Source organism: Bombus bifarius, unplaced genomic scaffold (assembly GCF_011952205.1).
Source record: "Bombus bifarius isolate JDL3187 unplaced genomic scaffold, Bbif_JDL3187 scf7180000009145, whole genome shotgun sequence".
In the NCBI taxonomy this organism is placed as follows: domain Eukaryota; kingdom Metazoa; phylum Arthropoda; class Insecta; order Hymenoptera; family Apidae; genus Bombus; species Bombus bifarius.
The window spans coordinates 213508-230819 of record NW_022884930.1 but is presented as its reverse complement, the minus strand read 5'-3'; the positions used below and the strand labels follow the sequence as shown (position 1 = coordinate 230819).

At 43.0% G+C, this 17312-nt stretch overlaps 1 protein-coding gene across 3 annotated transcripts in view; it reads right to left on the bottom strand.

Annotated features, from left to right (window-relative positions):
• Positions 1 to 2806: 2806 nt before the first annotated feature.
• Positions 2807 to 17312, bottom strand: part of LOC117213916 (proton-coupled amino acid transporter-like protein pathetic) — a 32771-nt gene continuing 18265 nt past the window's right edge. The window contains exons 1-5 of one of the 3 annotated variants that reach the window (XM_033459622.1): positions 16100 to 16210; positions 14240 to 14325; positions 6789 to 7196; positions 6101 to 6461; positions 2807 to 5117 (exon numbers count right to left, since the gene is read on the bottom strand). In XM_033459622.1, coding sequence (XP_033315513.1) covers positions 4524 to 5117; positions 6101 to 6461; positions 6789 to 7196; positions 14240 to 14325; positions 16100 to 16210 — 1560 coding nt within the window. In that variant the 3' untranslated portion in view covers positions 2807 to 4523. Of the gene's footprint in view, positions 5118 to 6100; positions 6462 to 6788; positions 7197 to 14239; positions 14326 to 16099; positions 16986 to 17312 lie in introns of those variants that run through there. The other 2 variants (XM_033459623.1, XM_033459625.1) reach the window with 2 other exon arrangements.

Below are 17312 nucleotides of genomic sequence, written 5' to 3'. Positions count from 1 at the left end.
TGAATGTGAATTTTTAAGCGATAGTAAAGAGCGGAATTGATTTATTATTATAGCTTTCGTAATTGATCAGTCTCGCTCTCCTCCCTTCCCCCCCCCCTCTCCCTCTTTCTTTAAAAGAAGGTATAAAAGTTATTAAATTATTATATAAAACGATAATAGGAATTATTGCGAAAGATAGAACACGCGGAACAAGAATCGCTAATAGCGGAAAACTGCTCGTATCTTCTATTCGATTTTTTCAATTATCTCGTTTTGCGCTCCGAAGGAATTTTCCAGACATACGAGTTAACTAGAATTACATGTTATTTGAACGGTATTTTTACATCCTGAGGCTGATTAACGTTATCAATTTTAATGCTTCGTATTACAGGTGTGATACTACGTTGTAATGACGCAAATGTGCGGTGTGCGGAACAAGAACGTACGTACGTTTTGCACAATAACGACAACAATCACCATGGAAACTTTCACGAATGATAACGTTACTCTTAGTTCTGTTTTTTGCCTTGGTACTGGATAATTCACCTTGGAATGAAATTAATACGGCGAAATATATTTTCTTGTCGAGAAACTTTCCATTTGATTAACAGCACCGTACAAATACCTTTAGAATAGTTTAATTCGTTTGCGTGTGTAATAATACCGAAGAAACGCAATATAAATACAATAGGAAGGCAAGATACGCATGGCGTATCGTATCGAATATAAATCGAGTATTTAGATAAATAATCTTAGGCAGAAATCGAACGTTTCCTTTATTCAAAAGTTGAATGGTCGAGGAACGGAAGGAAGGACGAAAGATACTGGATACAAAGTGACACTGACATTCTTTTGCAAATCGTTGTGTATTAAATATTCATAACATCGTTTGGTACAATGACCGACAAAAATTGACGGCATGCACGAAACACGCGTGCACGTGAAACGACATCCTCCGCGCGGCAACCATTGCCGCAAAGACGCGCGATTCATCATGGAAGTCCGAGGTAAAAAAAAGCGGCGGAACGGTATATCTATACATGTCTGCAATTTTTCGTCTCTTAAATACGTTGCATAAATCACGATCCTACCTAGAGTCTATGGAGTCCTCGTTACGACAGAATTTTCTTGGCTTTAAAATTATGGTACAACTACCCCGAACTATTCTCGTGTGCTATCGTGTACAGAAAAAAAAAGAAAAAAAGAGAAAAAAGACAACAAAGACTCTCGATGGAAAAAGAATGGAAGAGTAGAGAAAATGACGAAACATGGACGAAGTTTGGCAAAATTCAGCAGTTTTCCGTGGCTCGAAAAAGCAAGAGGAACAGTTCGTTTCTACCCTGTTCTGAACGAAACGCGTACACCAGATACGAACATTTTTCCGAAAATGGCAATAACTAGCGTGCATTGGTTATTGTATTCTCGATGAACCGTGTCTTTCTACGTCGTTTCTTCTCGTACAAAATACATTGTCGCGGTCGAAGAATCACTTAAATCGTTCCAAGATCGAAACAGAACACGACGAGATTTCGATTCTCGTTTAACGCGCAGAATACATCGCTAAAGTTGTCACGGTCTAACAAGCTTGACGCTGTAAGTAAAAGAAATTTGCTCGCAGCGATATCGATCTACAACAACTTTCGTTACACATTCTGCGCAAAATCCAGCCTTACATCCTACGATTTCCGCGAGGCGAAAGAATCAAGGCACTAAAAAGACAGTATCGCGTGCCTTCGAAGTACGAAGGACAAAAATGGCGCGGACGGCGATCGAAAATAGTCGAAGCGACGAACGATCGTGCCCTCGCGATCCGTCGCTGTGCGACGCGTATCGCGAAGCGTATTACTCTTCGAATGAAAATAGCTCTTCGAGAAAATATAAAGCTGAAACGAAGGTCGAAATTGGCGGTTTTAATTTCGTCGAGATCCTTTGCTCGTCGAGCGGACCGTGCAATCTCAGGTGTCAGATCTAAACGACGAACGATCCAAAAAATTCTACGAATTAATTTCGAGTCGAATACGGAAACGAGAGTGAGAAACGGATTGTTACGCGTTCTGTTTAGTCTTTGTACTACTCTTCGACAAGATTGTCATCTTCATTCGTCGTTAATAAAAAAGTTCACTTTTATTGTCCTGCCAAGTATTCGTCCAACTCTGACGACTCGACGATAGAACGAACGATCTTCTTTGAGATTTTCACGAGATTTGTATCGTCGAAGATATTCTATAAGACCCTGACACGATTCGACAAATCGATGTTACGCGTCTATTCGGCATATTCGTTGCGAATTCGCCTTGGTGATCGAAATGGGCGTTTCGATTAGTTCAATTAGTGTGCTAATCTCGCACGACGACGCGCAAATGTCGGCGCCTCTCGCTAAACTTCTTACAAACTAGCAAGCGTGCATGTCGCGATATTATCACACCTACGTGCCATTACGTTTCTTACTCTTAATTAATAAACGCTTTTTGTACGTTTTCTTTCGTCTCTTTTTGTGCAATGTGCACTAGGAACAGATTGGCGATTTCCGGCGGTGTTAAATCGATCAACCTTCTATTTCGGTTCAATGATTTATTATCTTCGCGTATTAAAAATTGTTAATGATCGATAGTAACTGATTCCGCTGTGTTCTATTCTGTTCTATTCTGTTCTGTTCTGTTCTGGTCTGTTCTGCCCTGTTTTGGTCTGTTCTGCTCTGTTCTGCACTGTTCCGTTTTATTCTGTTCTATTCTGTTCTGTTCTGTTCTGTTCTGTTCTGTTCTGTTCTATTCTGTTCTGTTCTGTTCTGTTCTGTTCCGTTTTGTTCCGTTTTGTTCCGTTTTGTTCCGTTGTGTTCCGTTGTGTTCTGTTCTGATTTTTGAATGTGATTAGCAAGCTCTACGATAAGAAGATAATTTCTCATTATCAGCTATAAAATAGTTTCGATCGATGATCGGCCTCGGAAACCTCTTTATCTCACAGATCGCTCTTTTGTCACGGCGAAATTGAACGAACGAACGCACGTCAATGCGAAAGAAAAAAAGAAAAGAAATATAAAACGTGAACGGTCCTTGTTCGTAGGTATAAATGACGCTTAAGTATAATTTACGTATCTATACTCGTACATAATACGCGCGTAAGCTACTAAAAACGACAAAAAGAAACCGTCCCGCAGTTGTGTCAAGTCGATGGTAAAGCTTCGTCGTGCGCACGATCGACGCAACGCGAATAAATAATAAAAGAGAGAGAGAGAGAGAGAGAGAGAAGGAGAGAAAAAGGCAGAGGAAAATGGGCGCCTCTATCCACGTACTTGATGATACTCGTCTCAATAATTCTCACGGATCCCGCGTGTCGTGGAATCGACGATCTCGTGGATCCGGGTACTCCGAGCCACGTTGTGCTATTGACTTTGCTCGGTTAATCGCTCGAATGTATAGGAATGCGCGGTAAAAATCATTGATGTCGCACGATGTGAAATAAGTTTTCGAAAATTTGTGAAATTTGTCAATTTAACGCGTGAAAATTTCGAAATTCGGAAACTCGAAGGATACGAAACGAAAGATCGAAGAAGTCGAAAGTTGAAACTGAGAATTTGACAATTTGAAAGATATAATACGAAAATGTAATTTATTCGCAGAGTCGTTGCGTAATGGAACGTATCAAACCGCCTACGCAAAGGTCAACATACCGCATTAATGATTCTTACCGTACACTTGGCGTACGGCGTTGTACAGCCCGACGTCAGTAGCGACGATTCTGACGTAAATCGCTGAAGATCGATCGAATTTTCTATGATATCTAGCCACGCGCTCATGTCGTACGCGTTGTACATCGATTACGCGGGTCGCATGGAAAGTGGCGAAGCAGTGGTGAGGATTCTCTTTGCTCGATTAACGTTGCTTTGCGCGTGAAAGAAATTTGCGTATCTCTGCTCTTTGCATTTTTCCTGTATTATCGTTGTCGTCGCAACGATCGTATATTCGAAATTACAATCAGCCGAGAACAAGATAGACGGAATTTGCTTCTTTCGCGTTCCTTGAAAGGAACTGAGTTTTTTCATAAGAAAAGCAAAAGAGAAAAAAAGGAAAGAAAAACTCGTGCTCGGAAAAGTAGAGATCCAAGAAATACGTACAAGTAATTTTTCCGTATAGGAATTCGATACGCAAACTCCTCTTAGTATCTAGACACGATACACGCGCACGATTACAGCAAAGAAATAAGAAACAGAGAGAGAAAAGATCCGAGGATCGACGATGGATCCTATCTAACGGATAACGTCTTCGTCGTCGATACAGTCGTCGTGCTATCAATAGCGTGAAGTGAAACGTATAAAAGGAGCGAGACGAAGCTACGAGTCGAGAGCTCGCGCGCTCGCATGACCTTTCGCTGGATGATCCAGCCGCGGCAGCATCACCCACCCTCCCGGTGGTCGTAATCGTCGTTCCTCTGGTCGGACGACGAGTTCGCTCGACGAGAGCGCGGAAGGTGTCCAACGACACGCCGGCATCTGTGGTACGCGCTGAGCGATTATTCCGTCGCACCGCAGCTCCTTCGAACCCGGCGCTTCATTTGTCCTCTTCGATGATCTCCTGGATGCTGACGTAGGTTCCGGTTATGAAACCCAATACACCGAACAGGATGATAGCTAGGTTCTTCCAGAGCCTCCAGTAGCACGTCCCCAAACCGTTCTCTTGTTCCCATACGGTGACCAGTTCGATCACAGAAGGGAACATCAAACCGAGAGTGGACAGGCACACAGCGCCTACCAAAGAGATAAACGGACCTAGGTTTGGAATAGCGATCGCCACGCCCACCGTGAAGATCACCATCAGGATACGGACTAGGTATTCGCCGAGGAGTTTCCTCGAGCTGAAATATTGTTTCAGGTTCTTCCAGATAATTTCCATCGGAACGTAGAATTGGAGACCGTAGGTGAGAAAGATGGCAACCGCGATCATTAACTTGGCCGATTGGGCCAGAACCTCGTTTTGCTCTGGGTTCAGAGTGATCGAGGCTTTCGTGTCCTCGCCGTACCGCCAGTAGCCGAAGAAACCGACGGTGCTGTACAACAATACCACGCAGAACATACCAGTGTTGAGCACACCTGGGCAACCGATGAAATGCGTCGGGGTTTTCATATTGTTCTCCAGAGACATCACCTGTGAAAAACACCATTTTCATGATTCAAAGATTTATCTTATCCAGCTTACAGGTTTGCTTAAATTTCCCCTTCTATCTCTGTCCAGAACGATTCGTCTCGCAGAACTTTGAAACGGTCTTTTCGATCGCAGAATTTAGCGAACCTCTCGAACAACGAACTCGAAGAACCTCCTTAAATCGCATCGACGATTATGTCACGCTCTACCTGTTACGGTTACGCGATCCGTTCGACTCCTACGACTATGACAATGACATTTCTACTAGAAAGCTAGACACAATATCTATCGCGCTGGTAGTAGGTACTTGAGGAAGAGTATCCTGCGATTTAATCCACGGTAACGTTCAATCCGATAGATTAAAGCCAAGATTAGATTAATCCTCGATCTTTATCGTTAAATCGTACGCAGCTACAACGTTTTGTTTCAACGTTAAAAAGTATGGAAATTTATCGGGGATCGATCGTCGTTCTATAGAACGTTCTATCGGCTTAAGAAACGAAAAAAAAAAAAAAAAAAAAAAAAAGGAAAAGAAATCGCAAAGCTTCAAGGCCGCTGGAGAAGCGCGCAATATCGAAGTGTGAATTTCATCGCGATCGCGATCGTTCGTCGGAATTTTCGATCCGACGCGGCGCGGCGTCTAGCCGGCAAACGTTCGTAACCGTTTATCGCATGATCGAAATACTAAACGCGATTCAACCGCTATGCTCGCGACCGAGCGTGCTTCGAACGGAATACCAACGATACGCTCGACTCTATAAAATGGACTCGCCAACTACGTAAGATGGTAAATTCCGTGAGAAGATATCGGTGACGTGAAAATAGACGAAGTGACGTGAATAGACGGTGACGAAGAATATCGTCGACTTTTCGTAATACACGAACGAGGAGAGCGACGAAATTGACAGAAATTGACAGAGAAAAGAAGAAAAGAGAAAAAGAGGAAATTTACGAGGATTCGATCGGGATTCGTCGATCGTACTTACCACACCGATGCCTTCGAGAGCGAAGATGGCCGTGCCGAAGAACAGAGGTAACTGAGACCAGCTCGAAAAGTTGGGTAAATCGCTGATGCTGGGCAAGTCGCTGAAAATGTAGTAGAACGTGATCCCCATTCCAGTGGCGATCAATATGTTGGCGATCATGGAGAACGGCGCCAGGAATTTCAGGTTTCTCACGAGCGAGAAAGCGATCAAGAAAGGCAACAACGCCGCCATATAAAATCGAACATCGCGGTCGGTCTCCGTGTAGTAGTCGACCACCCCCTTGATGTTGGTTGAAATGAAAACTATGTACACGCAGCAGCAGCCTATCAGGTCGATCACTAAGAACGAATTGATCGTCGCCCTGAAAAAATTCCAGAGACGGGTTACTTTCGAGTCTTACCTTGATCTTCTTATGCTGATTTTCGGCCGCCGAGCGGCACAAAAGTTTACTCGATGCTTATCGAAATTTGACAAAGGACAGCGGAAACTTAACTACGACAGACGACGGATAACAGTGATCTAATGGTCCGATTATAACTGTTCAACGGGTTGACAATCACCGTGGCCATCGTGGCAGTCGTTGACAGATTTTTTAGAACGACCAAAGTAGGACGAATTTGAAAAAGATTCAGAGAAAGCGAAAGACTCGGATAACGCGAACGTAACGGAGGAAAAGAAGAGAGCTTACTTGGCTAGGCGAGCGTATTTCTGTACCGGCTCAGGACCGACCAGAAACGCGGCTTCCGCGACTTCGGCGAACCCTAGACTCGGCGTTTGAGTCCGCCTGCATAGATTATGAGCGCATTTGACCAAAATATGAACGCAGTAGGTACAAACAGCACCGATGAAGAAGGTAGCGATCAGGCCGAACAACAGACCGGCGTTACGGAAGGCCATTGGCATCGCTAGAATTCCCGTTCCTAAGCTTCCTTTCAGAAGATGTATCAACGTATCCAGATCCGAAGTCGGATGGGCCAACTTCCTGTGCTCGAACGGATTGTAAAGGGCCGCTTCCTCGTCGTTCGGTCTTTCCACGAGCGGTAACGTCGAGCCGTTCGTGACGGTAATCGGTATGTCATTTTTCTCGCACTTGTATCTGCAAAACAAAGTCGTTAGTATCCGGTCGAGTTAACGGCTGTCCGATATAAAAGGGACACTTAATATCATAGTTTTGAGATGGCGAGTAAAGAAGTGTCTGACGCGGGCATTTACGGCTACGGTACGTACGACACGACCGTGTTTTTTTCCTTTTTCACGCACCGATTACACGCGAGTGTTCTTTGTTCGGATTAGGAAAAAAAAAAAGTGTGTAAGTGTATACGCATACATACGAGCGCGTAGACGAGGGAAGCGTAGAGAGCGACGCGCGTGTGAGAGATTTTCCTCTCGTACTCGCGCACCGCGTGCACGCCACGCACAAGGATCACGGATCAGTAGGGAGAACAGAGAGGATCGAAGCGTTCGATGATTACGATCGACCGTGCGTTACGGTCCGTAGAACGACTGTACGCGTAAAACTCGCGGAATGCCGTAGTCAGACGCGTAATTAACGATTATTTTTGTTTCGATGGTCGAAAGTAATTACAGTAAGTAAATGGTAAAGAGTAATTACAGCGGGATACGTTGCAACGGGCAATCTTTGTATCGTATTTTCACACAGACGACAAAAATTGCTTCTCCTTTGCACGCGCGTCGAGTCGTTTCTCCTTCTTTCCCTTATTTCGCTTTTTTTATTTTAAGCGAGAAAGATATTTATAACTCATCGAGTTTTTCTCGTTTACGTAAGATATTCGTGACGAATTACGTAAAATATTCGTTCGTTGATATTCGCTTTAATCGCGAAATAATTAATTACGCCGTCTTACGCAGTCGTCGATTTATCATTCTCAAGGATACCGGTGAATACGTTTACGATTATTTATTGCCGATCGCGCGTACGACTATTCTTTCGATAGCTCGACTCTAAACGACGATTTCGAAAAGAGGAAAGCGTCTGACTGCGCCATTGAACGCGCGCTTACGAGTTAAACGTTGCACTGAACTCGATGATAACGCGATAAAGACGTGATTTCGTGGGCGAGACGTACGCGTTTCGATCGTGCAAAAGCTGGACACTCGTAACGCGCATTAATTCTAGAATAGAGGAAACGAAGGTAGCAACGAGCGTACTTAACGCTACGCTTAACGCTAGATCTCGCGCGGTTTTAACGGCTCTCGCAGCGCACGATCTCGAGTAATATCGATCGGTTTTACGTTTATTCTTCGCGCTGTGCACTTACGGTTCGTTGCCGGTTCGAAAGGTGCCAGCGAATAACGTCGAAAACGATTTCTAAGTACTCTTGATCTTATTTTTACAAGCTTTATACAAGTACGGATTCGTTTTGATCGATTTTTAATCCAGCTAACGATAATATTCGATAAAATTTCACCGGAAAGGGAGATTTCTTAGAACGGCAAACAGATTATCGATCTTGGACGTTTATTCTCTCAAAATTATTAATCGTAACAGCGTTAGATCCTGTTAAGATTGTATCGAGACAAGATCGCGACGTTACTCTCTGGCTCCTCGGTGAAATTATCCAATTTAATTTCTACTCCGTGGAATGCCAATTTCGATCGATCGAGCTTTCCACCGAGCGAAAGAAACGTTCTATCGGCGAGCTTGTCAGTCGGTCGATGATGGATTTCCCATCGAGTAGTAAAAGAACTACTCCGTCATCGAAGAACCGTTTGACGCAATGAATTTGCACGCGCGTCTCTACCAGCGTTTCTATCCACGTTTCTACGGACAAACGGTTCCTTCGATTTCCTTTCTGTCGCCCAACTTTCCGCCCTTATGCACGTGCCGAGAGAATATCGAGGAAATCGATCGAAAGAATCGCGGAAACTCGATCAAAATCTCTCGAAAACGTCGCGGATTTCTCTTTGTTTCTTTTCCCTTTTTTTTTTTCTTTTCATCCGTATACTTTTAAATCGTTACTCTCGAGTCGAGGATCACGCAGGTGCCCGACTCGACGTTTCTCGTTTCGTATTGTTTCGTGCATCTGATTCGTTCTATCGTTCTTGATTAATTCCATTATCGTGCACTCGTTCTATCGTCTTACGCGATCGAGGGAAAAAGTGCATGGCGCAACGTGTTTCGCGAGATGACGTTTAGCTTTCACAGCGCGGAATTTGCCACGACTCTTTACATTTTACACGCCGAATTTGTCGATCGATTACTCGGACTTTTTATGGAATAGTAAATTAGCTCGCTTCTTGTTCTTCTCGAACGAAACTCGAATTCGTCGTCGCGATAAAAATTACTCTTTCGTACTCGGGACGATTAGGATCTAACGATTTATAAGGTACGAACGACAACGTTGCCAAAAGTCTGTCTCTGCTTGTTTCGCGTCGTTTATTAATAAACCGATTTTAAATGTCCGATCCGTGGAATAATAATCTCGAGCGCATCGAGTTTCGCGAGATGTTCGCAAACACGTGCCAACGGATTTTATTTCTAGCGAAACGTCGAGTTTTGAAAATTTTATCGCAGTCGTTTAACACCGACGAACGTCTCCCTCGGTTATTTAAGAGAAACGCGAGTATTATCGTAGTCGTAATTCCGTTTTAGACGTAAAATCATTTTGTTTGTGAATGTTTCGCTCGAAATTTCTTATTATTCGTAGCTACATCGGTTTCGTTCTCTTTACAAATACAGCGGTGCACACATCGTACTTTAGCCACAGCTTTTTACCATGAATAATTCATGGACGTATTTATAGAAAATAGCGAGGAACTTGTACGCTTGTCAATTCCACGGATACTCTATCGAATGATTTCTGAGAAATCTGTTTCGCTATAACAGTTTCGCGATATATCGTGGCAAACTAGTTTCATCTATGAATTTCTAATATTATACTAAAAAGGTAAACCTACGTAATTTCACAAAGAGCCGCTGCTACTAAATTTTAACGCGTTTTTAAGTTACCGAAACCAAGTACCTTCACGTTTTGCCATGCACTGTTTCTCCGATGTTGATAACGTTCCGCGTAAGTTTAACGCAACTTCGATCACGAACGATCTCGAACACGAAAGCAGCGTTGTTCGCGATTGAAAAACGGGAAAACGAGCAAATCTATCAGACGAGATGGACAATCGGACGGACTCGTTCGAGGGTTATCGTTCGACGTTTTAACGTTTCGATTTTTCGATTGACATCAAGATCTGTTACGATTTTACGTTTACCGAATACTCTACGTTTTACAGGATCACGTAGTAAGTACGTGTGCGTGTACTTGTGTGTGTATTTCTCGCGTGTAACGACTAGATACATAATACAGTAGGATGTACTTAAAAAAAAATCGCAAAAAAGTAGGTGTGTAGGCATATAGGTACCCATTGAGGTGCGGTAGTCTCTCTCCTTAGTCGTGCGAAGCTTTCTTAGTTGAGAAAGCTCCGAGATAGAATAGTAGTAGTAGTAGTAGTAGTAGTAGTAGTAGTAGTAGTAGTAGTAGTAGTACTAGTAGTAGTAGTAATAGTAGTGGTAGTAGTAGTAGTAGTAGTAGTAGTAGCAGTAGTAGTAATGGTAGTAGTAGTAGTAGTAGTAGTAGTACTAGTAGTAGTAGTAGAGTAGCAGTAGTAGGTCTGTGTGTGTCACGTTACACGTGACAAGAGTTCACGCGCCGCGATCAGGCTCAGAGGCAGCTGCAACCACCGCACTGCATCACCGCGACGCCCAGCGCCACGACGCAGTACGACGACTAACGAGCCTTCTTTGCTTTTCGACATTTTGCACTTTTCGCCGAGCGTGTTTTTTCTTTTTTTCTTTTTCTTTTTTCGTCTTTTTAATTAGTTCTATTAACATTACTTTTCGGTACTTTTTTTTTTTTAGATTCGATCCGTATTTTCTTACACGCACGTCGAACGATCGTCTGTTTAATTTCAATGCCAATTTTTGTTTTTTAGTCTTGTCTTTTGGTATCATTGTCTCTGAATAATTTCGACAAGCACCAATTCGCACGACGTCCAGCAATTTGCGTTTTTCTTTCTTTCTTTCTCTCTAGGTTCTCTTTTTTTTTTTTTTTTTTTCTTACTTTTGGATCGTTTCCGTAATTTCGTTGATATCGTCCGTCGGTATGTTTGCGTCGCGTTTGCGTCCGGTCTCGTGTCGCAGAACCCCGCGTTCACGTATTTTTTTACTTCTCGTTCTAATCTTTACATCTTTGTCTTTTGTTTCGAATCTCAATGTTGCTTTTTTCGTCCTTTCGTTCGACGAAGCGTATTCGTTCACCGTCGCTCGACCGAGCATCTGGCGCCAGTACCTACGCGTCGATCGTAACAAAACCGCCACGATAAATCCGCGTTTTGAACCCGCGATCGTCCATCAGAGAGACCGTGCCGTTTCTTTCTCATAAACGGTACCGTGTGTACCTATATGTATAATATATATATTTTGTTATTTACTTTATACTTTATGTTTTACTTTTTGTCACTTTCACGTTATTCGCAGAGCACTTTCATAGAGCCCGAATCTATGCCCGCAGTTTATACGCAAGTCTGGAATCATATAAATGCACATATTATATAGTAAAGACAGATTTTATCTTTATCATAATCCTTTAGAGGAACATAGTTTGCTTGCATACCGCATGGCCTCAATTACGAAGCATCCTCAGCCAATGACGAAGAAACCGCCGCGCCGCGAGCTTTCTCTCCTTTCTGCACCTTGAACCCCTTTTTCCTTTTCCCTCGTTTTTCCCTATCTCCATCTCTCCAGCATTTTTTGCTTTTTCTCATTTCGTTATCTTTTAAATGGCAATATCAGCGGAATTACACGATCTAGATACAGCACAATTGCGCGCAGTAGCGATTCAACTAACGATAAAGCCTATATCGCGAAGAAATCGACGAGCTTCGAGAAAAATTGGAATCTCCATCGAAGAACTACGATAAAATATTGCGTAAAATTGCGACAAAAACATAATACGAGATAAAACTGGGCTTCGTAACTTCTTTCTACTGTTTTTCTTTGCATTCCCGGCTACTGTTACAGGCTATCGATGATTCGTTCGAAACCGGCCGACTAATTACCAGCCGTTGTCGACTAATTATCTTCGGCACGAAATTTCCGAACGCTTATACGCGCGAGAATCAAAACGACGCGTATTTCTCGCGAAACGATCTTTCAAAATTAGCTGCAGTCGCGTTTTTAATTAAGCGATTCCACTACGTATATAGGTTTATGTAACTGCGCGTATTATGGAAAAAAGCGGGATAAACGCGATTACTCCGAAGAGTTATAATTACCGATTACTTCCGCGTTATAAAGCGTATTTTATAATCGTCGCAAACGATCGGTTATGATCGATATGAGAAAACTGGACGCGATAAACAAACTTACGAAACCTAACCCCGCTCTATGAGAGAAAGAGATTACCGCGATTAATATGAGAAATGCGAAACGTGTGCGCGAAGACTGGAAGGAAAACATGAAGAAAGCGACGTTTCTTAAGGTGCAGTAAGGAGAAATTCCATCCTCTGCGCAAAGGATCCAAAGATTTCGTCGTGTCGCAGCCAAATCGACGATCGAGAATCGCTCGTTTATGCATGATTTACGTATATTGTATCCTCTCATTTTTTTCTTTTTTGCTTTTTTCCAGGCCCTTCTTTATCACTTTGCTACTTCTGTTCGCGATATGGCAGAGACGAAGATAATAAAATCGTTATTACAGGGGACTACGTATTATGTACATACACGTATGGGTTGAATAAACCATAATCGTATAAATTCATCGGACGATCGAACGTTTCGACGACATTTCCCTTTTCCTGGTTCTTCTTGCTTCTTAAGAACAAGTACTCTTTTGGCAGATTACATAGCTTTTATTTACGTATATCGCCGATAACCAGGAAAACGGGGAACCTGCTTTTTGAATTATACAACTTGAATTCGTCATTGAGTCCGTCATTGTTTAACAAGGTACATAAATGATAATTAGGATCGTATCGTTCAGAATGTTGCCAGCTTACTCAACCCTTTCTTTCAAAAGATATTCGAACGTTAATCGATTCGAAAGTAAAATCTACTTTGCGTTTTAAGTATACCGTAGTTATAGGATCTTCATCGTGTGCTGCCAAAACTCTCGTTACGATTCTAACATGATCTCGCTAACGACCGCTATACAGATACATATGTATACTCGTATTACGCATTCGTGAAATGGAAACACGTTACACCAGCACTTACGGTGTCCAACACATTGTACGTATCAGCTCCGATACTCTTCGATGATAACCCATCTTTTATTCCAAATTATAAAAATACTATCACGACGTTAGATCGATGTTATTCGGCGGTGCCTGTAAATACTTGAAACAATCTACGATATTCCCAAGGTAAACAACGATACGTTGAGAAGATATCGCTACGCATGCGATAACGTTCGAACATAAAATTAACGATATTCGTTCGTTCATTCAAAAAAAAAAAAAAAAAAAAAAAAAAAAGAAGAAGAAAAATACTTCAGACTTCTAAGATTGCACAAAACGAGGTGGCCTTCGGTTCTGGATTTAAACGGGTTATGGAGACGAAGCAGAAAAATGATAAAAACAGGAAAGTAAAACCAAGAGAAAAGTAAAATTGTCAAACGTACGAGTACATGGCAGGCACGCTAAATAAAAACGGAAGCGCGTTTCTGCACAAACCAGCGATAACAGAATCGTCACGATTCAGCAGTCGATTGTCAAGCATCCCTGGTGCCAGGCTACGCTACGAATTCTACGTCAGCGATCACAGGCGGTATGCACGAATTAGTTGTGAAGTTATTTCTATATATTATGGAATATCGTATTAAATAAATAAATAAATAAATAAATAAATATATATATATGTATGTATATATATATACACGTATGTATCTATGTATAATAATAAATTATATCACAGAGAGCACAGAGAATGAGAGAATACACATATATACGATATAATGCACAATATATGATCCTCGGGTTGTCACTCACGTTTGCTTGAGCACGGAGCATTTGAGTTTGGCAAGAAAGCAATGGTGATGATTGGTCGTGGTAGCAGATAGTGAATCGCTCGACTATCGTTGAACCGTTCGTTCGCGTTGGTTTCGTAAACCAAGTTTTCGCACTTACTTGACAAGAACCGTGTCTGACAGTTCTGTTTTCACACCGTGCTTCTTTGGGTCGTATTCCGCTATCATTGGGCGCATTGGCGTTCTCTGCAACGAATCAGACATTTATTTAAAAAACGATTCTTCCACGGTATCTTACGTATTTACATAGAGAGGATTCGATAAGACGATCGCACAAAATCATTGTTCACGATACACGAACAAGAGGATTCGTCGATTTCAAAGTTATTTGACAACGCGAAACATCGTCTCGAGTGTTTCGACCCGATTTCTAAAGTTTGGAGGAAAACGACAAAGCGTAGCCATGTTCGCCGAAACGGAAGCGCGTTCGGTAGTGGGAATTATCTGTGCTTTTACGTAACCAACAAATTACTCACCTTACGTAGTTGGTTCGATAACAATGGAATCGCGGATAAAGGGTAATTACCATTGTATCGTGGAAACGTAAAATTACCACGTCTTGGCCGAGTTGTCGTTTCGTTTTGCGCATAAGTAATAGGACTGTCGTTCGTGAATAGGATAGTGAAAAATAGGAAATGTAAATGAAATTAACTGGCTTGGTTCTAAACACGCGGAGAGAAATTTTCCGATCTTGACAATGAGACTACGAATAGAGAACGTTATAAATAATCACGAGCAAGAACTTTTGCTCGGGTGAGAGAATAAAATCGTTATACTTGAGTTTTAACAGAGATTCGAGAACATTGCGTTTTCTACCGGATTCCTCGATTCCACGCGACACAGTTTGTTTCCCTGTTTCCCGACGAAACTTTGATTTTCTATTACGATCCGTTAAGTGGGTCGTTTCTCGATTATAAACGTCTCCCGGGCGTGCATTTAAAAATAAATGAAAACGAAGTAACTCGCCTTGTCCGCGACAAACGCCAACTAAAACGTGGAAGAACTTGAAATTCGCGTTCCCGATAAAATAGATGTTACTGGTGTTAACGCGTGTTACGTAAATCGCAACTTTATCGAGCAACCGGTATCGGTAACCTTTATCGATACCGTGTAGCAAGGCGGTCGATCGAACGAGATAAGCGCTCCCTTTGTAGATAGATAGCTTTAATGTCGGTAGATAAGCCGACCAGTTTACAAACAAGCGTTTCCAAGTTGCACGATCGGATAGCATCGGAAACTTTGTTGCGACCAAATAGATGGCCGTCAAACATCGAGTTTAACTTTAAGATATGCACGCGTACGTAATACCGAAATATACATACGTGACAGTTTAGATAAGATAATGTCCAACAATTTGTTGGAAATCGACGTACGACTTTGAAAGTGAATTCAACAACTTTTAGGAAAATTTTTCTTCTACTTTTACGCAAACGATTACTCGATACGCGAGAACGCGTGTAAACGTTGTTTGTAGGGAAACGATCGACGAGAAACGAGAAGAAGCGAATTTATCGACGTTCCGTGGCATAAGTGACGAAGCAACAAACCTCGAACGATATCGTTTGCGCGATCTAGAATACATCCGATTCCGTACAAAAGGTGCGATATATATCGTCTGGCGCGTCAAACAGTTGCTAGTATACACGGAAATCTGTGTTTAGTTGGCGCCTGTACGAAGCCAGACACCGATATACGTAATTCGTGGTCTGCCTCTACAACTTGTTCGAACGAAGCTCCTGTTGCTCGATTTTTATCTGTCGCCCGGTAACCCACGGTAACACCTATCGTTTGATAACGCCGTATCGCTGTTATTCGAGTTAGAGCCGCGAATAGTTACTCGTCGGCTTCGCGTAGATAGATAGACGTTGCTTTACCGTCGAGCCAATATCGTTTCAAACGAACGTTTTAAACGAATGCGGTTAATCACTCTGATATCCACGATGAAACAAAGGGGACAAACCAGGTTCGAATCAAGTTGCTCGCTTCTATTCACCCTGATGTAAGAACGATCGTTGGCTGTCGAGGACAAGGAGCTCATCTCTACGTCGTGCACGCTGTCCGTGTTCCCCATTGTTCAGTTGGTCGAACGCGTCGCCTTCGACATTCCTCCCGACTACTGTTCGCCTTCTTTCCTCCACCGGTTTCTTTCAACCCTCCGAGATCGTTCGCCGAGCACGGCTGCCAGTCGTGCGTGTGCCACGTGTTTTATTTATCTTCCATTGGTGCCAAACACCGATGCCGTGTACGCCAGAGCGCGCCGTTTCGGACGAGATCCGAATTGTCCCAATTCGCTGGCAGCCGCAGCTGTCGACGTTACTCGTCCAAATAAAATCGCGGGGGACAACAGCTCGGACGTACGATCTTCGCGGAATATCACCAAGTATCACCAAAGAACCAACTCCTGTCACCTTTGCACGAGGCTTTGACAAAAGTAATCGTTGCGTGGTCGATGCGCCGTTGACGAAACTGCCGAAACATCGCAGTAACGCAATCGCGAAAACGCTATCTTCGCTTTTTCACTGCGAGTAAAACCAGATCGGCAAAGGAAGATCTATCTTGAGATCTCCCCACTCGAAAGATAGGCTCGAGAGGAGGAAGAACGCGAAACAAGTCCAGCCGGAAAATCGGAGCAACTCGAGGCGGTTTCCCGTCGAAACGGACAACGCATCTCCGGCACGATTCCTCCGGGTGAACTATGCTCGTGTTCGTCTTCTCTAGCGACTCTATCTATGGCACAGCGAGTGCCGCGGCGCAGAAAATCACGGATCGCTGCCAAATCTTTCGGCAATGTTCCGAGGACGGGCTCCTTATATACCAAACGGCTACGAAAATAGGAAGAGCAAATAGACGTCGTAGCAGTCTCACGTGAGCAACTCGTCTCGCTCTTTCCCCGTGTTCCACTCTGTCTCACCGCTAACCAAGCTTAACAGAACACCTCTGTTTGAATTATGCGACAAATGGACACGTTCGCGTCACCTACGTCCACGACGGCCACGGAATTAGACAACGTTCTAACGATCGCACGTGACTTTCCTTCGAATCGATATGGAATCCCCGTTTTCACGACCGTCTCTTTCTCTCTCTCTCTCTCTCTCTCTCTCTCTCTCTCTCTCTCTATCTATCCATCTATCTATCTCTATCTATTTATCTCTCTCTGTAGTTTTGTCGAATAG